The sequence below is a fragment of the Camarhynchus parvulus genome, chromosome 11 (assembly GCF_901933205.1).
Source record: "Camarhynchus parvulus chromosome 11, STF_HiC, whole genome shotgun sequence".
NCBI lineage: Eukaryota > Metazoa > Chordata > Aves > Passeriformes > Thraupidae > Camarhynchus > Camarhynchus parvulus.
This window is the reverse complement of record NC_044581.1, coordinates 2,080,595-2,103,751: the sequence shown is the minus strand read 5'-3', so window position 1 is coordinate 2,103,751 and position 23,157 is coordinate 2,080,595. Positions and strand designations below refer to the sequence as shown.

At 45.0% G+C, this 23,157-nt stretch overlaps 1 protein-coding gene across 1 annotated transcript in view; it reads right to left on the bottom strand.

Annotated features, from left to right (window-relative positions):
• Nucleotides 1–23,157, bottom strand: part of ZCCHC14 (zinc finger CCHC-type containing 14) — a 49,271-nt gene that overhangs the window by 4,547 nt on the left and 21,567 nt on the right. The window contains exons 3-12 of the mRNA XM_030955701.1: nt 11,211–11,284; nt 8,079–8,150; nt 7,765–7,874; nt 5,746–5,840; nt 5,603–5,657; nt 4,844–5,117; nt 3,502–3,593; nt 2,409–2,536; nt 1,976–2,116; nt 443–1,906 (exon numbers count right to left, since the gene is read on the bottom strand). Coding sequence (XP_030811561.1) covers nt 443–1,906; nt 1,976–2,116; nt 2,409–2,536; nt 3,502–3,593; nt 4,844–5,117; nt 5,603–5,657; nt 5,746–5,840; nt 7,765–7,874; nt 8,079–8,150; nt 11,211–11,284 — 2,505 coding nt within the window. The remainder of the gene's footprint in view (nt 1–442; nt 1,907–1,975; nt 2,117–2,408; nt 2,537–3,501; nt 3,594–4,843; nt 5,118–5,602; nt 5,658–5,745; nt 5,841–7,764; nt 7,875–8,078; nt 8,151–11,210; nt 11,285–23,157) is intronic.

Here is a 23,157-nt window from a genome sequence, read left to right as displayed (position 1 = left end):
CAACAGTGGTTCTGCTGCCACCTGTCCACAGCAGCTCCCTCCCTTCCTTGATGTTTCTTCCCTCCCTAAAAAACAGTGCCACCCCCACAGATCACACCTGAGGGCCTTGTCTGAGTCCTTCTCATGAGGCTGCCTAAAATTTGCCAATAGCTCAGACCATCAACTTTTAATAACAAACCATTTTTACAAGCCAGAGATTCCCAGACACCATCAGACCATGGGGGCAGGGCTCAAGGCCACACTCTGGATTGGATATTACTCCAAACCCAGAGCAAACCATTCCAAAGGGTCACCCAAATGCAGCCATGAGTAATTTGAAGAAACATCAGCCGTAACTTGGCACAAAGGAAAAAATCCCAAAGAAAGGAACGAACCAGTTCAGGAAACATCAGCCTGAACTCTACCCTCAGGAAAGGGCCCTGTGTGTCCCCCCAGCCTTTACCTTGCCGATTGAAATCCATGGGTGGCTGTTTGCAGTCCTGAGCTCTGTGCCCGCTGGCCCCGCAGTTGTAACAGGAGAGGTTCCCGTTTTTTTTGTGGCTTGACCCGTTGCCATTGCCCATCATCCCCTGTGCCTGGTACACCCCGGCCGTGCCCGCCATAAAGTTCTGCATGGGGGGCACGGCGAAGGTGGACTGGCCGGCCATGACGGAGTCGGGGGCCAGGCCGCTGTTGTAGGCCGTGTGCACCACGGGGAACGTGGTGCTGCTGTTGTACTGCTGCGTGTTGATGTAGCCGTTGCTACACAGGGGGTTGAAGGGCAGGAAAGGGAAAGTAAACATGGAAGGTCCTGAAAAGGGGTGCTGGAAATAGTTGGCGTAGCTGACGGTCATGCCGCTGGAGCCGCAGTTGCCGCTGCAGCCGCAGGAGCTGCACACCATGCAGCCGGGGGGCTGCGGCGGCGGCTGCTGGTGGTGGTGGTGATGGTGGTTCTGGTTGGGGACGGGGACGCTCCCGGCTGAGCCGCTGCTGCTGCTGCTGCTACTGCTGCTGCTGCTGCTGTAGAAGTTGTTGTCGGCGCCGGAGGAGAGCGTGGGGCTGGAGCTGGGCGCGGGGCAGCTGGGCAGGTTGGCCATGGTGGTGAAGGACGGGGACGGGTGGCTGCTGGAGGAGGCCGCGTTGCTGTTGGCGCAGAAGCTGCCCTGCATGGGCGCCACGGGCACGCTGCTCATGGCAGAAAAGGCAACTTTGGTGTTGGCTGTGTACAGAGCAGTCCGGGGGTTGATTATTGCAGGGGACACTGTTATTTGCATATTACTGGAGCAGGAAGTCTGTCCGGCCATGGCGGAGTCGGTGGGAAGAGACGACGACACCAGGAGTTTGATGGGCGGACGAGCCACGTGGAAGACTGTGCTGGACGTCACCGTGGCAGCAGTGCTCGTCTCCACTATGAGTCCTGGCTGCTGGGCTGGTTTGATCACTCTGTCCAGAGCGGAAGCGTGGACGACTTTGGTGCGAGGCCCAAAGTTCATGGTGGACGTGGGGGAGCTGCTCTCGGCACTCCCCGACAGCACTTGCAGGGGCTGGTGCGGCGAGGACGCGGACATGACATCCACCACAGCGTTCCCAAAGCCCTTCTCCATCTTTATGCTGCCCCTCGAGCCAGGAGACACTTTATTCCTCTCCTCCAAAGACAAGAGGGAGTGCACGGAGGACGAGAGCAGCTTCATGTCGGCAGAGCCGCGCTCAGGTTTGTGCACGGAGCCGAGCATGCGGATGGGGGCCATGTGTGAGGGGCTCGGGGACAGCATCTGCATGGGCAGCGCGTGGTGGCCGGCGGGGCCCGAGCCAGCATCATTCTGCACGGGCAGCACCTGGGCCGTGGGCCTGGCAGAGCTCGAGGGGAAATGGTTCAGCAGCATCACCGGCTTCTCCTTGTCTGAGGCGTCCAGGTGGAGCTCCAGGCCTGGGGAGAGAGGGGCGGTGAGGACAGCCCTGGGCGGGGCAGGGGGCGCGGCCGCGGGGCTCTGCTTACGTCTCTCGTTCTCCTCGGCGCTGTCCGAGCTCTCCTCCCGTGCCTGGATCCCCATGGGGCTGGAGCTGGAGCTGGAGTACTCGGAGGAGCTGCCCTCCCTGGGCAGGGGGTGGGCTGCCTGATCCACGTCCACTCGCAGCTCTGCAGGGACAGGGGAAATGGAGGTGACACTGACAGCACCTCAGCAACATGGCCACATTCAGCATTTACAGGGATACATCACAGGTGGAACAGAGCAGCTGCCCATTCCCTCCAGAGCCATGGAAAAATCACTTTTTATTTTCCCCAGTAATCACCAAAATCAGACTTTTTGCTTGCTCCCCGTTAAGCCAATGGCTTTTGGAAGATAAAGCTTGGGGAAGCAGCAGCACAGGAGTGAGGTGACCTTTGTGCAGGCACAGCTGAGCACAGCAGTGTCCCCTGCTCCCCTTACCTGCAGCGTGGTTGCCCCGGATACTCTGGATCGGCCCCACGTGGGAAGTGGGGGGAACCCTGGCCACCCCACTGCTGGTCACTGAGGAAGGTGTGGAGGGGTTTAGGCACCGTTTCTCTGACTTCTCCCTACAGGGTGATGGACAGAAGCATGAAGAGACAGAAACTGGCTAAAACACAAATTTAATAAATAAATCCATTTCTGAATGAACCCAAAGCAGACAAAGCCCATTGAACAATTCACTGCTGCTGTGCCCATTTCAAATGGAAACACTTGGAAATCACAGCAGTGCTGACCAGAACTGCCAGCAGTCAGGGCTGGACTATTTGCCATCCGATTACAACACTATGCTCTTATTTGTCCAGGGTAAAACATCACCAAACTCTGACTAAACTCTAAAATTCTATCACAAATTATGTCAGCACATCCCAAACCCAAAGAGAAAACAAACACAGCCCCAAGTTTTCCTTTTCCAAACAAACTCTGGAAAAACTAAGATTGCTGATAAACGCTGCCAAGGAGCTCTGATAAATGGGCACAGATTTGGATTTCTAATTGCTTTTTAGGGAACAGCAGTAGCTGTAGAATAAACACTTTCCTGTAAGTGGAGATGCAAAAACCAGGACAATCTGTTGCATCAGTGTCCCCAAAGGGCTGTCACAGCTGCCTGGGGTCACCGTGGGACACTGAGGCAGCTCCTGAAGTAGCTGTGCTCCATCCACATGGATTGGAGCCAGAAAATTGTCACTTGCTAGGAAAAAAAAGCCTGACTTTGGGAGTGCATCCCCTGGGCCTGCAAACCCAACAGCTCCCACCAATGTCAAGTGGATGGAAAGCCCAAAATCTCTGCAATAAATGTGATACAAGTTTAAAAACACCTAAACACAATGTGTATATTTTGTAGATTTAAAGATTTGGTATCCTTATCACAACCCTAAACAGGCAGCAGTAAACCAGAAAGTGCTAAATATTGTTTAGTTATGAAGATAATAATCATCCACATCTCCAGGTGGGAATCATGGCAGGTTTGTGCTCTGGGAAGTAAAATTTGCATTTTTTGACTATAAAAGAAGTTCATCCAGCCCTCACTTACTTCTCCAGCTCTAGTTGGGTCTTGAGCTTCTTCTTTGCTCCCATGGTGAGGGACTCAAACTTATTCAGATCTTCCTCAGTAAGACTCAGAAACTTGGAAAGAAAAATATGTTTAGTTTTATATCCTGAAATATTCTTATTCCCATTTTCAGTGAAGAGCAATTCCAAAAGCCAACTTTAAAACCATTTTTAAATTCAAAGAAATTCTCTACTCCAGTTTTCGATTAGAGTGTAAAAGGAAAATGTGGGGGACAGGCATGAAAGGAAGAAACCTGCAGATTTAATTTAATTAGGTGTGTGCTTGTATTAACCAGTCACAATAAAGATGAAATAACTCGTGTACATATTAAAATAGAATTAAATTAAAATAGAACTTGGTGCTATCAGTGAATTTAAGAATCTTAGAAAATTACTCCAGTTTTCCCAGTGTGTCATTTACAGAGAAGTGGACTAAAAATATACACCAATAGTAAATTTAATAATAAAATATAGAGATAAATACAGACATTTATATTATAATGTAATTAAAATGAAAGCCAGTGAAGTATGCATAATAATATTTGCTTTTTAAAAATACAGTGGAATATAGAGTTTTTCTACTTTATTAAACAAAAAAAACCCAGTATATTTCCCTTCTTATAATGAAGAAAATTAAATCATAAGCCTCTGGTAAGAGACTGAAATTAAATCCATAAAATATTCCAAAGCAGCACAAAGCTGAGCCCAAGCCCTCCCTCCACTGGAGGGCGTTCCAGGCCAAAAGACAGAGAACAAGGAATCTCCCGCTGGAGCTGGGAAAATGCTCCACAACCTTGTTGAGATAAAATCCAGCACACACAGGTGTGATCTGGGACTCTTGCAATGCAAAGACATAAGAGATTTTTCCACAAGAATTTCTGCAGGAAACGAACCTCACTCACTCATGTTCATATTCATGCCACGAGTCTCTGAAAATTTAGTTCTTAAAATGAGGATAACCAAATATTTTGGGAGAATAATCAACCAAGAAGCAGAATTCCAGAGAAATCAACATATTTAGGTATCTCCAGCACACAAAAGGATGTCCAGGGACCCCAGCAGAGCTCCTGAGGCAGGATCCCAGCTGGATCTCCAAGCACTCCATGAGGAAGCCTGGGAGAAGCAGCAGCTGCTGGACAGCCCCGGACACAACACAGAGTGAGAACAGCAAGAAGGTTTTCATCAATTCATTACTGCTTGCAGAAAGTGAAAGCCTCTCCAGCATGTGCCAGAAAGTTGTGTGTGATCCTCAGTGCAGATGTTCCCAGCCTGGAGAAGGTGGGGATAATTAAAAGCTGCCTGCTTCCCTCCACTTCCCGCCTTACCTTTTCCATGGTGAGCTGTTTGAAGACGGGGTAATACTTGTGCAAGCGCAGCTTCCTGAGCCAGTCCAGGATCCCATTTTGCTCCTGTGTCTGAGGGGTCTGAGGGCTGGAAGACATCAGCATGGCAGGGGAGGAGCTCTCCAGCTGGGAGCGATAGCCCAGCGAGGAGCCGGCGCCGCCGGAGTGCGAGCAGTGCGCCAGAGACACGGGGGCAGCGGCCGAGTGCTGCACGTGGTTCTGGGAAGACTGAATTCCAGCCACCCCACATATAGGTCTGGAAAATAGGAACAGGGTTGGGTTTAGCTGGATGAGCTGTGACACCCAGAGATCAGCTGCTGTGGCCACAGAAATCGGGAAAAATTCACAGAAATTCTGGGGAAAATCGCCCCGCTGGAGCCAGGGTATGGATTTGTACCTGCCCTGCTCCACAGCTCAGTAAAACAGGGCCCTTCTGGCAAAGGGTGAAGCTGATCTTCACCTTCAACAGAATTTTTCTTCAACAATTTCCTTCAATAATCACAGATCTGAAATATTCTGCTGCCTCTCTCTGATTTAAAAAAGCTTTCGACAGAATGGCCTTGCATTATTAAAAAGAAGTAAAGATACCCAAATATAATCCCATGGAAATTTTTAATCTTTCCATATGGAAGTGGCAAAAGAAGCCACGTAATTGGATCCTTGAAGGGGGTCTGGGTTTTGTTGGAGGACATGAAAATTGCCTTTTAAGAGAATTAATTATAAACAAGATAAATATTTCACCTTCCAGATGTTCCCAGCGTAGTTCCTACTTTATACAGGGAGGGGTTGCCAGGATCTGGAAACAAGGAACAGAGTCACAAATAGAATCAGTTTATGAAATACAGTACAAAAAAAAATATTTTTTAAACTTTATTTCAACTCACTTGAGCTCTGAAGTTGCTGCGAGGGAGATGAAGTGCTGAAGAACTTCCTGACGTGGTCGTTTTTCACCACATGGGAAGGGAATGGGGCCAGGTACCTGCAGCAAACAAAGCCCCTGCTCTGTTAGAGCCTCCCAAATCCATCAGGATTGCACTCTGGACAACACACTTGGAAATCAGATTGGAAATTTAAAAGCTGAAACACACCATGCAATTCTGAATTCTGGAAATTTATGGATATTCTTAACACCAAACCCTGTTACCCCGGGGTTGTTTTCACTCTGGTGAATGTTTCAGCAAAGATCCCTCATTCAGCAACCCTGAACACTTCTAAGGCAGAAAATGTTGAAATGTAAACTTGAAAATTGCCTTTCAAATGCAGGAACCTGAGGAATATAAAATAGAGATGGGTCTGTTATTGAATTTCCTCTTCTTGGAGATAAACAGCAGATGCAGAGTCTGGCAGTTTAGGGCAAAACTTCTGTCACATTTTCCCTGTGCCTCTTTTAAGGGAAAAGAGCCCTTTTAGCAGAATTCCAGGGCCTCCAGGGGGCTGTGGGACAAGGGATGGAGGGGCAGGACAAGGAGGGACAGCTTTGAGCTGGAAGAGGATGGATTTAGATAAAATATTGGGGAGAAATAGATAAAATATCGGGGTGCCCAGAGCAGCTGTGGCTGCCCCTGGATCGCTGGCAGTGCCCAAGGCCAGGCTGGACAGGGCTTGGAGCAACCTGGGACAGTGGAAGTTGTCCCTGCCATGGTAGGGGTGGAATGGGCTGAGCTTTGAGCTCCCTTCAACCCAAACCACTCTGGGATTCCACCAAAAAAAGCCAATTTCCCAAAGCTTTGCACCTCACACACCCAGAGGTGTTTCCCAGCTGGAAACCCCAGAGTTCACTGCTGAATTTCACAGCTGAGCAGCACCTTGGAGCAGCTTTTCCCCTGCTCCAGAGCTGCAGCTGAGCCCTGGCAGGGCAGTTGCTGCTCCATTAACCCAGATTTGCAGAGGCTGTTGTTCCCAAGCAGCAGGCACACACATTCCCTGCAGCCTCCCAAACTCTCCTTGGAGCACAGCAAGCAGTGGGAATGCTGCCTGCCACGAAAAACAATCCAGGCAAGCACCTGCTGGCTGCTGCCTATGGAAAACCAACATCCACCATGGCTTAGGGGAAAAAAAGTGGAAAGGAGAAGCTCTAATAAAGTGAATTAGTATTTTAAAATGTCATTTAATTTTATAATAATAATATATTAGGATCAGAATAATATTAATATTACAATAATCTCATTTGGTGTAGATAAAGACAGTAGCAGCAGAAGGGAATTTAAGTCACTCCAATTTTCCTAGGAAAATCATATTTAGAAAGAGATACCTGATGTGATCTGCCACAGATGATGATATTTAAAATAATGGTTTATATTAAACAATGGCCAGAAGATTTGTGATAATTTGAGGAGGTACAAGATAAGGCTTCAAAAATTTTCTTAGCTGTTAAGGGCTTCCAAAAAGTAACAATTTAATAATATCTAATACATACCTAACTTTTTAAAATTAAAGTAAAATGACAACCTAAAATGACTGAGACAATAAAAACTCTGTGAAAGGGGGAAAAAAATCCCCACAACCCATTCCTCAATACAGATGGGTGAATATTCAGGCTTCTATTTTTTCCTGAGTTTTGAGTGGTTGTTTTAAACAATTCTGGTTATTTTTGAGTCCAAAACAAACTTTTGCAAAGCCAGTGATCCTCTGTTTGTTCTTCACAAGGAATGAGGAAATATCAGTTCTCCAGAAAGCTTAATACAGAATATTAGTACCATCTGTATTTCTCAAGAAAGAATTCCTGAAAAATTGTTACGCACTGAAATTAATGGAACATCCAGGAAAAAAGCTTAGGATCAGACTCTAATTTCTTTGAAGTAATTTAGAAAATGGAGATAATATTTCTATTTCCTGGGTTTTTTCTTGTTCTCAGTGAAAGAAGCCCAGTGTTAAGATAAAAACCCCACAAAATCCCAGCATACCTCAGGTCTGATTCCAGGTCCATGTGGTTCCGTTCCAGGTAAAATGAATCTGGGCCAGCTAAGCAGGGAATGAATTTCTCCAAGTTTTCTTCTGGATAGAGCTGAGACAGCTAAAGGGGGAGGATATGACAAATTAAAAGTGAAAAGTTTTGTTATTTCTATGAGGTTCAAGCCACTGCCTGTTATAAATCAAATATTTTATGAAATTTAATCTGAATTATCTTGGCACATTTTGAGAAGTATCATTGAACAAAATTAGAGAGAGGGACAAAACATTTTTTTTCTTTTCAAAGTGTTTTTCTTATTGTCTTTACCTTTGAAATGAATTCAGTCACTTCAGCAGAAGATTTGGTTACCAACGTCACTGAAGAATCAGACCACAGGACCTTGGGGAGGAGCAAGAAGCATTTGCTTTAGTAATTAATTTAATTTGGTTCCTCAAAATTCAGTAATTGGTATCAACTGTCCCTCACAGATGTTGTGATGGGTGACATCAAGAAGGAAACACTTTTTTTTGTGCACAAGGACAAAGTTGCTGCCCAATTCTTGCGGTTTTTACATTTATCAACTGCTCTGGATGCTTGGAAAAGCCCCTCAGAGCTCCCACAGCCCTTACACCCTGCAGATATCCAGAGTTAAGCAAGTAACCACGGAGTAATGGAATTTTTTCCCTCATTATTGTTAAAGAAAACAGCTGGTTTGTAGGATCTGCTTTCCAACAGGAATGGCTCCCCCCACACAAGGCTGCCTATTGCTAATTAATCAACTCCATATGCCAGAGAAATTGAGAATGGCAGCAAAAATCCAGGCAAAACCTTCCCAGTGAAACCTGCAGCTCCTGCTCCAGACTCCATCTTGTCCATGCTCTAAAAAAAGGGAATATTCAGTATTTCTTCCCACACAAACAAGTCACGACACCCTTGGATATTGAAGCATTTATTGCTTGGGAGATGAAGTTCAATCAAGCCAAAACTCAGGATTTCTTGGCTTGAGGAAAATCAGCATGAGACAGGCCAGGGATGAGTCCCTGTGGATCCAAAATATTCACTGGAGCATCTGGGAGGCAGCTGGATCCATAGGGAAGGAGCTGGGTGGGAGTTTGGGGATCACAGAGCAGCCTCTCACATGACATTCGTTTCAATGACAACTCCAAACATACACAAAGTTTTTCCAGCCATCCAAAAGCTGCCAAAATGAGTGGGGAGAGGAGAGGATTTCAAAATATATTACATAAGGAAGGAATTTCCTCTCAGCAGAGCTGTTACACAAAAAAAAAAGGGGGGAAAAGAAGACAGAAACTTGAGCAGTTTTACCAAGTTTGTGGGTTGGTTTTTTTTCAAAGTTTGTGGTAAATAAATATTTTTTTTAAATTCACAAGGAATTTCAGAAAGTACAGGAAATATTCTCTTTTTTTCTAGTTCTGTAATAACTCAACAACTGTCATGACTTCTGTTTAAACTTGAATTTTCAATACTTATAAAACAATAACGTGAACTGTAAATGAGGGGAACAATAGCACTGCAAACACTAAACTGCTCCAGCCATTGACCTGCTATTCCCAAGCTCCTAAACAGAACAAAACCATTCCATAACTGGGTTTTTAACCCAACAAACAGCAATTTATCAACTCAGCTGAAATCTCTGCTCTTCCTTCAGTTCAAGCTGTTGAGGCAAACACTGGGTACAGTAATTTCTGTTATTTATAGAAAAATTTGTAATAGGAAAAGAAGTTTCACGAGATCTTAATTGGAGTGGAGACAACTGCAGGCTTCATACAGAGCTTGAAAAGCCCTTGGAAAAATCCTGTCTGTGATGGATGACATTTGGAACAATTGGGGATTCAGGAAATTTGGGACATTCTCCATGAATCCAGTCCTGCAGAGGTTAATGCTGCCAAAATCCCAACAGCTGCTGAGGAGTTTTAAGGAATAACTTGGTGAAAGTTGTGGATAATTGGGATTCTCCCACCTTGGGTTCCTTCTGGGTTCTCCTTTTCTCAACTCTCCACTTTGTCTCATCAAACAAACCAAAGCTGTTTCCTGGGCTGTGCATCCCAAATTCTGGAATACTTTACTCCAGTTTGTCAGCTGCCCAGCAGCACCATTTCCATCCCTGCCATTGCTCCAGGGGATGAACAATGAACTCATCCCTGCAGTGGGATGGGAGCAAACCCAGGCTGCAGCAGGGGGGAAACTGCTGCTGCTGCTGGGCTGGGGGCTGAGCCACCCTCAGTACCACATCATTGCTCCTACTGCCACGCTCTGTGCCACTGGCACCTCCCAGTGCGTCACAGCACTGCTCCCAGTGCCACTGTCACTCTCAGTGCCACAGCACTGCCCCCACTGTCACTGTCAGTGCCACAGCACTGCCCCCACTGCCACCCAGGCCAGGCTGCCTGCAGCTCACACAGCAGCTCCTGCTCTGCCCTTCCTGCTGGATGAACACCCCTCTGCTGGGAAGGGTTTTATTCTCTTTGGAAACACTTTCAGACCATGGGCAAAGTCCCCTTTCAGTCAGCTCCCCCAGCTCGTGCTCCACTGAGGTTTCCTCAAGTGCAGGAATGAGCCCCCTGTTGATGGAGTGACTCAATTATTCTTTGTCTGCTTAAAAAGGCAAAAAGCCCAGAAGTTTCTCTCCCAAAGACACCTCATAGGACCTTTGGGACTGCACCTCAAACCTGAGGCTGCCAATTGGACAGAGACCAAGAGGTCCCACCTGGGCAATTCACTAGAAAAGGAAGAGAACAAAGGAAATATTTGCTCTTGTGGGGTGTTCTAGCAGGAGCAAGAACCTCTTGCCCCTGGCTTGGTTTTTCTCTGGGAGAGCTTTGTTATTTTGCCCTTTATTAAACCTTTTTCTGTTTCCAACATTTCCTCAGAAGCCATCCTGCTGATTTTATGCCATTCAGGGTAGCTGGGCTATCTCAGGTGTGATGGGTTCCTCTGAGAGCTCCCAAGAGAAACCCAGCACTCAGCCCTGAAGAGTTCCCAAAGCTTTTCTGCACTCTCCAACCTTTTGGAACCACATCCCACCAGAGACTCCCTCCCTGCCTCTTTCCAGCAGCTGTGCCCTCACAGCCCACATTGTTCTCTGCCCAGATTAAGACTGAAATTCCCTCTGGCTTCTGCATTCCAGCAGAAGAATGGATTTTGGATATAGACATGGATAATATCCTGTAAGTGTGGCATCATATCTCCCCCTAAATAAACACTGCCAAAATTTCCTGCATTAAAATGGATTTTTTTTTGCCAATCCCCACCTACCAACCTCTGCATCATCCACAGCCATTTTTGACTTTCAAATCATTGATTAAAAACTATCAGTCCCAAAGGAGCTCTGCTTTCACAAAGGATTTTTGGGATCTAACAATAAAATTTGAAAATTTCCTCAACTCCTCCTTAAGCATTATCCTCCCTTCTTGCATAGGAAAGGAAACCCAAACTTACCTCAAAGGAGTACTCAACATTTCTTTCATTCTTCTTGTGTGCCAGCCCCTTTAATTCCACCTTTTCAACACTCACTATGGAAAAACAAAGGGAGAAGAAGAATGAGGAGGATATTCCTAAATACAGACAGAAGTGATGACTTTTGGGAAGTGCCAGGCCTTGTTTTGAGAGCATCCCATGACCTGTGGTGTTCCAGGTGCCCAGTTCCAACTTCCTCCCTCAGGAATGTTGGTACCACCACTTCATGCTGCTTTCCAGCCTTGAGAAAGTTTCATTCCAAGCAGTTTCAACCCAGACAATCCACTCCAAGCAAAGCTCTTATCACCCCACTCATTTCTGTAGTAACACACTACACACACATGGAATTATCTTAATAACATCAAGGAATAAACAGCATCCCTCCCAGGGGAATTGGCATGAGGAAGAACTCTCCATGTTTTTAGGGCCTGGTTTTACAAGTTCAGTGTGGTTTCATGGCTCTGGTCACATCCTGACTCCTCCCTTCCTGCAGCTTCACAGAAAACTTCACAGAAAAATTCACTTGGAATAAGTAAAAACAGGATCTGAGTGTGGAAAGGATGGAATGCCAGCACAGGTCATCTTACACATCAGATATTTGGTGTGCTGAGTTCTTGGAGACTCCCACTTCCCAAGACACCCAGATCAGGAACTCACCATGAAAAGTCTTTATTTCATCAACTTTCTATTCTCTCCTAAATTCCTCCTGCCTTTTGACTGCACTCATGGGGGTACACACGTGGATTTTTTCTTACAAAAAGCCAATTTACATTGGCTTAAACTCCAAAAGCAGAATTATCCCAACCAGAGTCACTAAAATTGGACCTGTGAGTGCCAGGTGCCCGAAGGGACACGTGCTATGCATGGTGTGTTTTCACTGAGCAGTTCCTGACAAGCAGAGCCCAGAATTCTGTCACTATTTCCAGAGAATCACCACTTACAAGCTGTTAACCTGTTTTCAGGACTATGTATTATTAACTTTTTGTTATCAGTAAGACACAAACCAATGTTTATCACATGGAACTTCCTCCTGAGTGCCCAACAAAACACGGCAGTGAAATTACAGCAGCACCATTGCAACAGGGACCTGCCTTGTGTCACCTCCCTTGTCCCTGTCCCCAGGGAGGCTCCACCCAGAGCCTGAGTTCCCTCTGTTTCCCAACAGTTGTGGCCTGAAGGTTTCATTGAGACCTGTTAAATGTTTTTTATTGTGATCTCAGAGAATCCCAGGATGGTTTGGGTTGGAAAGGACCTTAAAGCCCATCCAGTTCCAAGCCCAACACCTTCCACCATCCCAGGTTACTCCAAATCTCATCCAGCCTGGCCTTGGGCACTGCTAGGGATCCAGGGGCAGCCTCAGCTGCTCTGGGCACCTGTGCCAGGGCCTGCTCACCCTCCAAGGAAACAATTCCTGCCCAATACCCCATCTAAATCCACCCTCTGTCACTGGGAGCCATTCCCTGTGTCCTGTTCCTCCATCCCTTGTCCCCAGTCCCTCTCCAGCTCTCCTGGAGCCCCTTTAGGGGCTCTGAGCTCTCTCTGGAGCTTCTCCTCTCTAGGTGAGCACCCCCAGGTGTCCCAGCCCTGGAGCAGCTCCCTGGGCTCATTCCAGCATTCCTGACCCTGGCACTCCCAGAGCTGGACACAGCTCTGCAGGTCCTGCTCATTTACAAATGTTAATGTTGCCCCCTGGGTCTTGGCTGCTTAAAAATCTCTTATTTAAGTCTTATTTGCAGTGAAAGTTCTGAAAGCCCCCAAATTCAGCTCTACAGATGTTTGTGGCTGTCTTTACATGGAGAAAATGAATATTCCTGTTCTGATCCTCCTGTCCCTCCTCCTAATTACAATTACATCAATCCCTGGGCTTAGGAATAATGTCAATTCATTACTTACTGCTTTCTCCTGCACATTCTGCTTTTTGGAGAGGTTTGTTCCTTTCAAAAGATTTCACTGGGTTCCTCTCACGCTTCTGAAATGATTTTGTGCCACATGCTGAGCACCACAGGGATAAATCTGCTCACCAGACATTGCTGAGCCATCCAGACAATATTCAGTGGTATGAAGGTTTGAACATGAAGATTTGAAAAGGTTAATTTAAAAAAAAAATCTACCTCAGGTCATTTATTTGAGAGAATTCAGGGCCCCCTGAGTTGTGATCGCAGCTAAAATAAACTGAATATTGATTGGAATTGTGAGTACTACAGGATTATAATGAGAAAGAATGTGTAAAATGGGTATTGAGAGGGGGAATGTGGTGAAGCAGCTGAAAGATGAGCAAATAACTTGCAGAAATCCTGGTGTCAACTGCTGCAACATCTGGTTTTGAAAAACACAGCCTGTGTTATGCAACATTTGTTGTTTATAGCAAACCCAGCATCACTTTTCTGCAACTGTTCTTATAATTTGGCATTTCTAAAGGATTCAAAGCCCGTCTCTTCCAGACATTCATTTTTCATCTCCAGCAATTGCAGCAGAATTGGATTACTCAGAGACATAAAACCAAGCTATTCCTGTTTTACTCTGTGGGTTAATAACAAACCTTAAATCACCCCTGGATTTCGTGGTGCTGACAGTGCCACAACCTTTCCCTGCTCAAAGTCTGGGCTGAACTTGCCCAGTGAATAAAATCCACTGCAGTGAATTTATCCTGGAAAAGGATTGCAATTAGAAAAATGGATCATTAGGTAGAGATTTCTGCACTGATCTTGTAAGATGAGCTCTGTTCTAGAGCAGGAAATGCAGTTCATGTCCTGCAGGACAGGCTTTAGGGACAACCAACTGGATAATTCCTCATATCACACAAAGAGCTCCAGGAATTTTCTCCCAGCTAGCTAAAATACCATAATAAACATCACCTGCCTGAAGAAATCTTGTTTAATTTATCAAGTTGTATGTTTGTGTTCTGTGGCCTCTCACCTACTCGGTGTGTTGTTTAACTCCTGGTTGGTTTTATTGAAATAACCTTCCTAAACCTACCCTGAAGCTTAACTTTATTCAATCAGTGCTACAGAACTCCAGAAGAAAAGGTGCCATCCACCAAGTACAAAGAGAAGGAAAAAAAGGGATTTTTATTTACTTCTTTTACTCTCAAAAGCTCAAAGAACTGACTCTACTCAGTAGCCCAATAAATGTGTCCAGGAGCAGAAAACCCTTTGTACAGAATTAAGGACACATGATACTGATGGCTTTTCAGGATGCTGAATTCAGCAAAACTCCAACTTCCCAACCCAGGAGACACAAAAAGTTAAAAGTTTCTAATTCAGGAGATTCCCAAAGTTCAAGTTCCTAATTCAGGAGATTCCCAGAGTATATTTGCACTGGCAAAGGGGCACACGAGGCTTTTTGCCGTGGAGATTTATCCAGAAATATCTGGGAAACTCCAGCAGGTGAGTGGAACAGCTGGATGAGATCCCCAGGAGAGGGGGACAGGAAAACAAAGGGGGTTGGAGAAGCTCAGGGTGCAGAAGAAGCTCCAGCAAGGCTGTGGCATCACCCGCCAGGACCTTCTGGCATCATCCCCTTAAGGGTTTTTTAAAATTATTATTTGCTCCTTTCTTTAAACACAAGAGAAGCATTTTCCATGTAGTTTTGGAGTCCATGCCACGGTATCCAGCATGGAAGGCTGAGTGTGGAACCCTGCAGCACTGAGGCACAGCCAGGAAGCAGAGCCAGGACAGCAGCGACGTCACCTCGTCTGCTGCTCCAGCCCTGCCTCCCACCCTGCCCCAGAGCCAGGGAGAACAGCCAGGGAGCCTGCAGACATTTTATTCAGCTCTGCTTTCCTACTTTTCCTATTTCCTGGGGGCTTTTTTCCTGTTTTTTTTCCCTATTTTCATATTTCCTATTTTCTGTTTTCCAGCCAGGGATTTTCACCCTTTTGGCTGATATTGGAGCATTTCTCATCTGCTCACTTCAGTGCTCCTGTGAAGGGACACACAATTCCCTCCCTCTGCTCACACCAGGTGTTAAATCCTCTGGATTTCTGGTTTCCCTCTCCAAAAAAGCAGGAGCTTGGATCTCCTCCTCTTCCCAAAATGTCAGCAGCTCCACAAAGCAAAAGGCCAATTCCAACCCTTCAGGATTTGCCATTCCTGGCTGGTAAAGGTCAGGGTAAAACCTGCACTGGATGTGGGCAAGGGCAGAAGAGACATTTTGGGAAGCCACATCAATCAGATATTGATCTTTTTATAATTCCCTCTTTACAGCTTCTGGATCCATCCTAATAAAAGGATTAGACAGATCAGTGCCTCAATTCAAACTGAGAATTTTGTGCTCCTCCTGAAAAAGTGAAGTAAAAAAGTAAAGTAATTAAAGATAAATCAGGAGTGTTGATTGTGGCCCAGCCCTTTTCCATAAAATCCAATATTTCACCACTCCATACCTAGAGGATTTCCTTTGATGAATTCCCTAGATGCAGGGTCAGTTTGGGTGGGATGTACCATGGAAATGCCACTCTCCAGGTGGCAAAATCTGAATCTCCTGAAACTAGGTTGAACATTTTGGTTTGTGGTACTTGACCAAAAACAGCAGAAAGGCTGCAAGTTATTTTTAAGCTGGAAAAAAAACCCCAAACCTAAGTAAAATCCTTTCTATAGGAGGCCATAATCATAAATAAGGCCTCTGGACTAAAAGATTTATTAGATTTTCATTTTCATTCATGGAAAGAGGCATCAAACACCATGACAAGCAAGTGAGTTTGTGCTGAAAAAGTGAAACAAAAGGGACCTCATAAAATCCTTTCCACACCCCTGTTTACACAGAAGTGGACAGAAATGCAGCACCACCACTTTCACAAGGCATCATCTCCTCTTTGTGCTGAAGAAATGCTTCCAAAGCAGCATTACCCAATTCCTGCTGCCCAGCAGATGCCAAAATCTGGGAACACAATCCCACAGAGGCTCCCCACAAACGCACCAGGATTTATATTCCCACACAGAGAGGCAGGAGGGAAGGAAAACAGAGAAAAGAATTTATTTGCTCCATGCAAAGCACATTCATGGCAACAAAAGACCAGAAATTAAAGGGGTTTGTGGGCTTTTTGTTTGGGTTTTTTGACTGCTTATAAGTATCAGCTTAAGAGAAGGGGGTTTGGGCTGTTTTGTAGAAAACTTCCTGCTTTCACTTTTTAAATCTTTCAAAAGCTTTTTATCCAGGCTATGATAAAAATCCAGGATACTCTCTTGTTCCCAGCACAGACACTGATCCTCTTCTGCACAAACACACAAGGACTGAGTTTTCTCATCACTAAATTTGATTTCCCGTTCTCCTACTTCTCAAAACTTCAATTATTCTTTTACTGGAATAACGGAGGCCTGAGGAAAACCTCCAGAATCAAATATTAGGGTTTGAGTCTGTAGGTTGAGAACTGAGATTTAAATATGATCAGCATTTTTAGGGTGCCAAGAACTTGGTGTTGGAACCCAGGATCACTGAGGTTGGAAAAGAGCTCCAAGGCCATCAAACCCCACCTGTGACAGATCCCACCTTGTCACCAGCCCAGAGTGCCACATCCAGTGATTCCCTGGACACCTCCAGGGATGGGAACTGTCCCAGGAGCTCAGATCATTGTGTTTATTTACTAAAACTCCTTTAACAAACCACAGAATGACAATATTATCTTCTAACAGATATTCTAATAGATCTTTTAATATTATCTTCTCATTATCTGATCTGGCCCTGCTGAGCTGTCCCTGAGGTGATTTCAGAGGAAGATTTCCCTGGAAGAGCATCCCAAAGCCTCACTTGCAACTTCCAACCCTGCACCCAGCGGGCTCTGAACACTCAGTATCTGGAGAGGATGGCACTGAAACCATTCAACCTGAACTCTGCTCTATTCCCCAGCCAGCAAAAACACACCTTGGTGTGTCCATGACACATTAACTGCTGCACAAACCTCCCCAGAGATCTCTGATCTGCATCAGCTGATGCGCCAGAGTCCAGAGCAGGAGGACAGGAGGTGCTCTCTGCTGTGGGAGGGCTGCAGGTACAGGAACTGCTCTGGGGAGGCAAAAACCACCAAACACACCCTTACATGGAACTGCAGCAAACAATTAAAAGCTTCATTAACTTAATTGACAAGCCATGAACTTGTCTGTGGAGATACCAGAGGGGAAAATGCTCCCACTCAACAGCATGGAGAAGTATTTCAAATATTGAGGGAAAACACCCAAAGAAACAAATGTTTCTTCTTGAAAATCATCTTATTTTGATACTTTTAGAAAAGTCAAAAGTAGGAATAGATTAAGCAATTCTCTCTGCAGTTCACTGTATTGAGCTGTCACATGAAAATGACCTGTTGTTACTATATCAGTGACATCTCAGACCTCTCCAGAAGGATAATTTATAAAGATATTAACCTGTTTTCACATCCTGCAGTGGTTATGGATGGAGAAAACACCATGTGAAGAGACCTAATTTGTACAATGAAGTGATCTCAAATACTTTCTGTAAGTAAATAATACTTAAATTGAATGTTAAATACTTAAACATTAAATACTTAATGTTAAATACTTAAACTGAATGTTTAGATTCAAAACAAAAAAATTAAATTTAAAATTATTAAAGTTCGACAGAAAAAGGAAGATATAATTCGAGTTGGACTCATTTGGATCCTGCTCAGTCTCAAAACAACATCCACCATCCAGCTTTCTGCTGCTAGCCCTTAAAACTAAAAGAGGATGAGCAGACAACAGTTTTTCCATGGAAAAGGAAAGTGCAGCTGGGAAAAAACTTGTAAGCAAACAGAACAGTTTCACTAGTTAGCAAGAAAATCTTCTGGCTGGCTGCTCCTCAACAGGAAAACCCTGGAAATTAAAGTTTCATGGACATAATGAAAAATTTCTGTCAGCAGAGGAAAAGCTCTCAGATCTGGCATTTTCCTGTGTAAAATAAATTTTTTTCCCTGAAAAATAAGGGTTCTTCCAATCTACAGAATATTTAAGATCCAAACCAACACATCCCTCCACCGTGAGTTCAGGTGACAAATCAATGCTGCTTTAATTGAAGAGCAAGGCTATGAAGTGCAATATTCCACAGGAAATAATTACAGAGCTTTTTTGAAACCCAAGGCCACGAGCTGAGTTTTGGCAGCCCAGAGCAGCAATAACAGGCTGGGATTGTATCACTCACCCCAACCAAACCAGGAGTTCTCATGTCCCTGCTATTTCCTCACTTTGGCTGATTTAAGCTGCCAACTAAGTGACCTTCTTATGTTTCTCCAAAACAGATATTTAAAATTTTAAAAAGCCTATATAGCTCAGCTTTTAACTGAATTCATGCATTTTTGGAGTAATCCTGAATGATCCTGTCAGCACTTCAGCCAACCACAAAAGTCAATCAACCTAAAGATGGCTTGTGCAACTTCCCTGGATTCAAAAGCTTCCCAAAACCCCCAAGTGCCTGGGCTGGAGGCTGGAGAAAACTCCCATCTGGACAGGAAAATGTAAAACCCTGAAGAACCACTCAGCTGCTCTGAAAAGAATTGAGACATGGTTTCAAGCACTGTTTTGAAGGGTTTTCTGCCCAAATCCTTGAGGCCAGGAGCACTTTGCATCCCTGCTCCCTCCTGCCACGGCCACTGAGGACACAACTGCCTGATGAATTGGTTATGGATTTTTTTTTTTTCTTTTCTGAGGCCAGAAGAAGCTTCTGCAGAATAAAGTACCCAGCAAGGGCTGCTGGATTGGCCAGATTTGTGAAACAGCTCCTAAATCTGAGCACCAGCACAAGGCACTGGGCAGGTGCTGAGCCTGGGAACATCCCCCAGGATCTGCTGTGAAATGTGGAATGGTGCTCTGCATGCAAAAAGTTGTATATAAAGCCAGAAAAGGCTGCAGGAGTTTGAGATCAGGGACAACCCAGAAATATATTCCTTTTAATTCCAACAGCTTTAACCAAGGATAGATGCAGCTCTTTGGGATATCAGGCAGAAAGCAGGGAAAAAGGAATCCTGAAGGATGGGATTTGATACCATGGCATTTTCAAGCATGATTTTAGGTAAATATGTTCAACACTGAAGGTTTAAAGATATTCTACAACAAATTCAGAGAGATCAGTCCCAGTGAGGTCCAACATGTGCTCAGGTTTTGTGCCTTTGGGCTGCATTTTTAAAGGGCTCCAGGAATTCCATTTGCACACTCCATTTACTGCCTGATTCCACCTGCAACTGCAGCTAATCAACTATTTGCACACAAGTGAGAAGTGTAAGTTTTGGATGTAGCTCTGGATTTCATTTGCTCAGTGACTCATTTTCCTTCTCCCAGTTAGCTCAGAAACATGGAAAAGAATTCCTGCAAAAGTGAGCAAAGCCCAGAGCCTGGGGTGAAGGGCAGCTCCAGTAACCATTAACATCAGCCTTGTACAGAAAATTTAAATAAGCAGGCTGCCTGTGTTGAATTTATCTAACAAAAACATCTCTGAAATCAAGAGAAATGTTCAACTTTGGATATAAATAATTTTACTTGCTGGGTAAGCAAGCTGCAGTTGTATATTTAGTCTGGTTTTATCTGATGGAGTGCTTATTTTATTTACTATTCTTAGAGCACTTTTAAACAAAATGTTGGCTTTGTTTCTCATTCTTAAGAGGAGCTTTGCTCATCATAGAGAAATCTCCTGCTTTTCCCCAGAAAAGATTTTCTCTGGCACATAAAACTCCCTGAGCCCCCTCAAACCCAAGGAGAGCCTCATGATTAATTCTGATCTGAAAGTTGTATTCACCTACAAAATTACACATGCAAAGTCACTTCTCCATGGAAAAACTGACAGAAAACTTTCATTTTTTTGGTAAAGGGCAGCAAAGCCCAGAAATCCAGACTTCCCTAAATCCCAAATATCCCAGCCCAGCTGAGCTGAAGGCTTTGAAGTTTGAGGTCTGCATAGAGCAGCTGCTTACCCTGAGCTCAGAGAGAGGATTCCAACCTCAGAAAGGAAACCAGAACGGGCAAAAAGTGACACATTCAGCTGGTCACCACAGCTGGGGACATGAGCTGGGGCTTGCTTTGAAGTGTGGAGCAGTGTCCTAAATACCAGTGGACAAATGGAGTCTCACAGCAACACCCAGGGAAATACAAAGCATTTGAACTAACCACAAACCACCCTGGCTGGAGGTGAGCAAAATGGACACTGAGCTAAAGCTGTTATTGTCCATTAGTTTCCTTCCATCACCCAAGACTTTACTCACTTCATGACTAAATAAAGATTTTTAGACCACTCAGCTAATCATAATCTTTGTTGCTCTATTAAAACACCCCACATGAACCCAACCCCAAGTGCATCTGATGGGGATTTGCCCGGCAGGATTTCAGCTTTGAGTGCCCAAGGCAGGAGCTGAGTGCTCCATATATAAATATACATTTCTCCCAGCACAGGGGTGTTTGTTTTGCAGCCTGAAGGTGCAGTTTGTAACCATATATCGGCATGGCTGGAGCCCTGAGGGAGGGGAGGAGGCTGCAGCTGCTCAGCCAACGTGCCCTGGCTCGAAGGGCATCTGGTGCTAAAACACCACAGCCCTGGGATCAGATGGCTCCAAGGATTCCTGCCCCTACCCAAAGGAGTTAAAGGGATTCCAAGTGCACAGAAATGCAGCATTTCAGCCTCCAAGGCAGATGAAGGAAGCAGCTTGCCTGCTTTGGAAGGGCTGCTCCAGGCCAGCGGGGTTTAATGCTCCTGTAAATAAGCACGTGCTGTTTGCTGCATTTTTTGAGACCAGGCTCAGCACTGGAAACTCATGACTAAGGCTGCAATAACAGGCAGGAGCAGCAAGGACAAAGTCATTTTATAGCAGCTTCAATTTTTATTTTCTAAAGAATTATAGCCTTGTTAACAACAACAAAAATTCTCTTAGCACGCTATGTAAAAACACCAGACTGAGGGACTCATGTGGAATAGAAAATCCTTGAGTACAGACAGTCTTGCCAAGAGCCACAAATGCATTCAAGTGCTCAGCTCAGTGAGGAACAAATATCCCTGCTCAGTCACTTCTGTGAGGTTCCCCTTTTGTGGCAATTTTTGTGTCTCTGTTCTCAGGCTTTAATATTCTTGTTCCCTTTTCTACTTTTGTACAAATCATTGTTCCTTCTTTCTGGACCCCAGACAAGATTTGACCAGTGATTCAAAGAGGCAGAAGGAAGTTCTAATTCAGCAGTTAAACTGATTTGGAGACTCCACACTACTACTGGATAACTGCAACATATCTATGAAGCAAACACAGGAGGGAAAAGCCCAAAGCAGATTTTCTTGCCAGGGCAATGAGAATGCTCAGAAACTGAGCTAAAAAGAATGCAAAAAACACCAGACCCCATCCACTAAAAATCTCCAAGCTCTGAATCTCCAGACTCACCAGCAGATCCTTTAGCAGGGCCTACAGAATGAAACAAACCCCACTTCTAGCAAAAATTCATGTCTAAAGCTCCAGGTCCCCACCTTCTTTTGCAATAGTTGGATATCCAGCAAATCCCTGAACTCCTTAAATAACAGAGACAGGGAGGAATACAAACTAGGAGCTCTCCAAGCCACTAAGATCTATTTCATACCTGCTGGTTTTGCTGACAAATTCACTTATTACACTTTTCCTCAGGCCTCTTCACAAGAGCTGATCGTAAACAACTCTGCTGGAATGATACACCTGGAATAATTCACCCCCAGGAGTGGAAAACACAATAGGGAGAAACTCCAAAGGCCCTGTGGTGTTTTGTGCCATTTCCTTTCAGCTGGGGATATTAATGATGTAATTTTAGCAGGGCTGCCCCTCTGAGTGATGGTTAAAAATAGCACCCACACCCTCCACTGATGAAATGCATCCACTCCAGGCAGGGAAGTCATGCAGCACAGCAAACCCTCTCCTTCTTTTTTTCCAGGGAGAAATAAAAGAACAAGCCAGAAAGCAAATGAAACATTAACCTTTTAGCTTAGCATTTCTGTGCACCCAAGAAAGAAAATTTACTTTAATCAAAAGCATTGTCTTGCATAATTACAGCCTGTGACTCCCCAGCTTAAAAGAACAAAAGAAAATTAAATTAGAAATGAAAATTCAAAGCACCTAAACAATGCCAAAGTTGACTGTCTGTCTTCTCTACTTGTGTGGCAGATCTGATCCACAATTCCATGGAAGGCTCCAGGGAGTATAAGGAACCACGTTCATAGGGTTTGGGGCAGTAGCACCCCTCAAACTTTGAGTTCCCACTGTCTGCAACCCACAAATGAGATTTCATTCTCATTTTAGTCCCTAAAAGCAATCCAAGAACAGCTCCAGCTGCTTCCCTTCCCCAGCAATCTCTGCATGCAGGTCCCAGGATCAGGCTCTGCTCTGGCACTTTCCAACAGACGCCGTTCATCAAAACTCCATTAAGCTGTCATTAAACACATGAACACAACTTCCTTTAAACAACCCCAAAACAACTGAATAATGGACAGAATTCCACTGCTTGGACTCTTCTCACATTTGTTCTTTCATATCATGAAATGGTTTGGGTGGGAAAGGACCTTACAGCCCATCCAGTGCCACCCCTGCCATGGCAGGGACACCTCCCACTGTCCCAGGGTGTCCCAAGTCCCGTCCAGCCTGGCCTTGGGCACTGCCAGGGATCCAAGGGCAGCCCCAGCTGCTCTGGGCACCCTGTGCCAGGCCCTCCCCACCCTCAGAGCCAAGAATTCCTCCATAATATCCATCCCAAACCAACTCTCCTTCAGTTTGAAGCCATTCCCCTTGTCCTGTCACACTCAAGCTCCTGATGAAAAGTCCCTCCACAGCTTCTTGGCAGGCTGAACAGCCCCAATTTCATTTATTTCCAATTCCCAACATCACCCATTTCTCCAGTCCCACAAGTATTTGGTATCTTTTCCCTAGTGCAGTCTGATTCTTTCCAAAATCACAGCCTCCCATGTCTGCAGAGAAAAGCCCCTAGTGAGAATTCTAATGCTGACATCAAAGGCA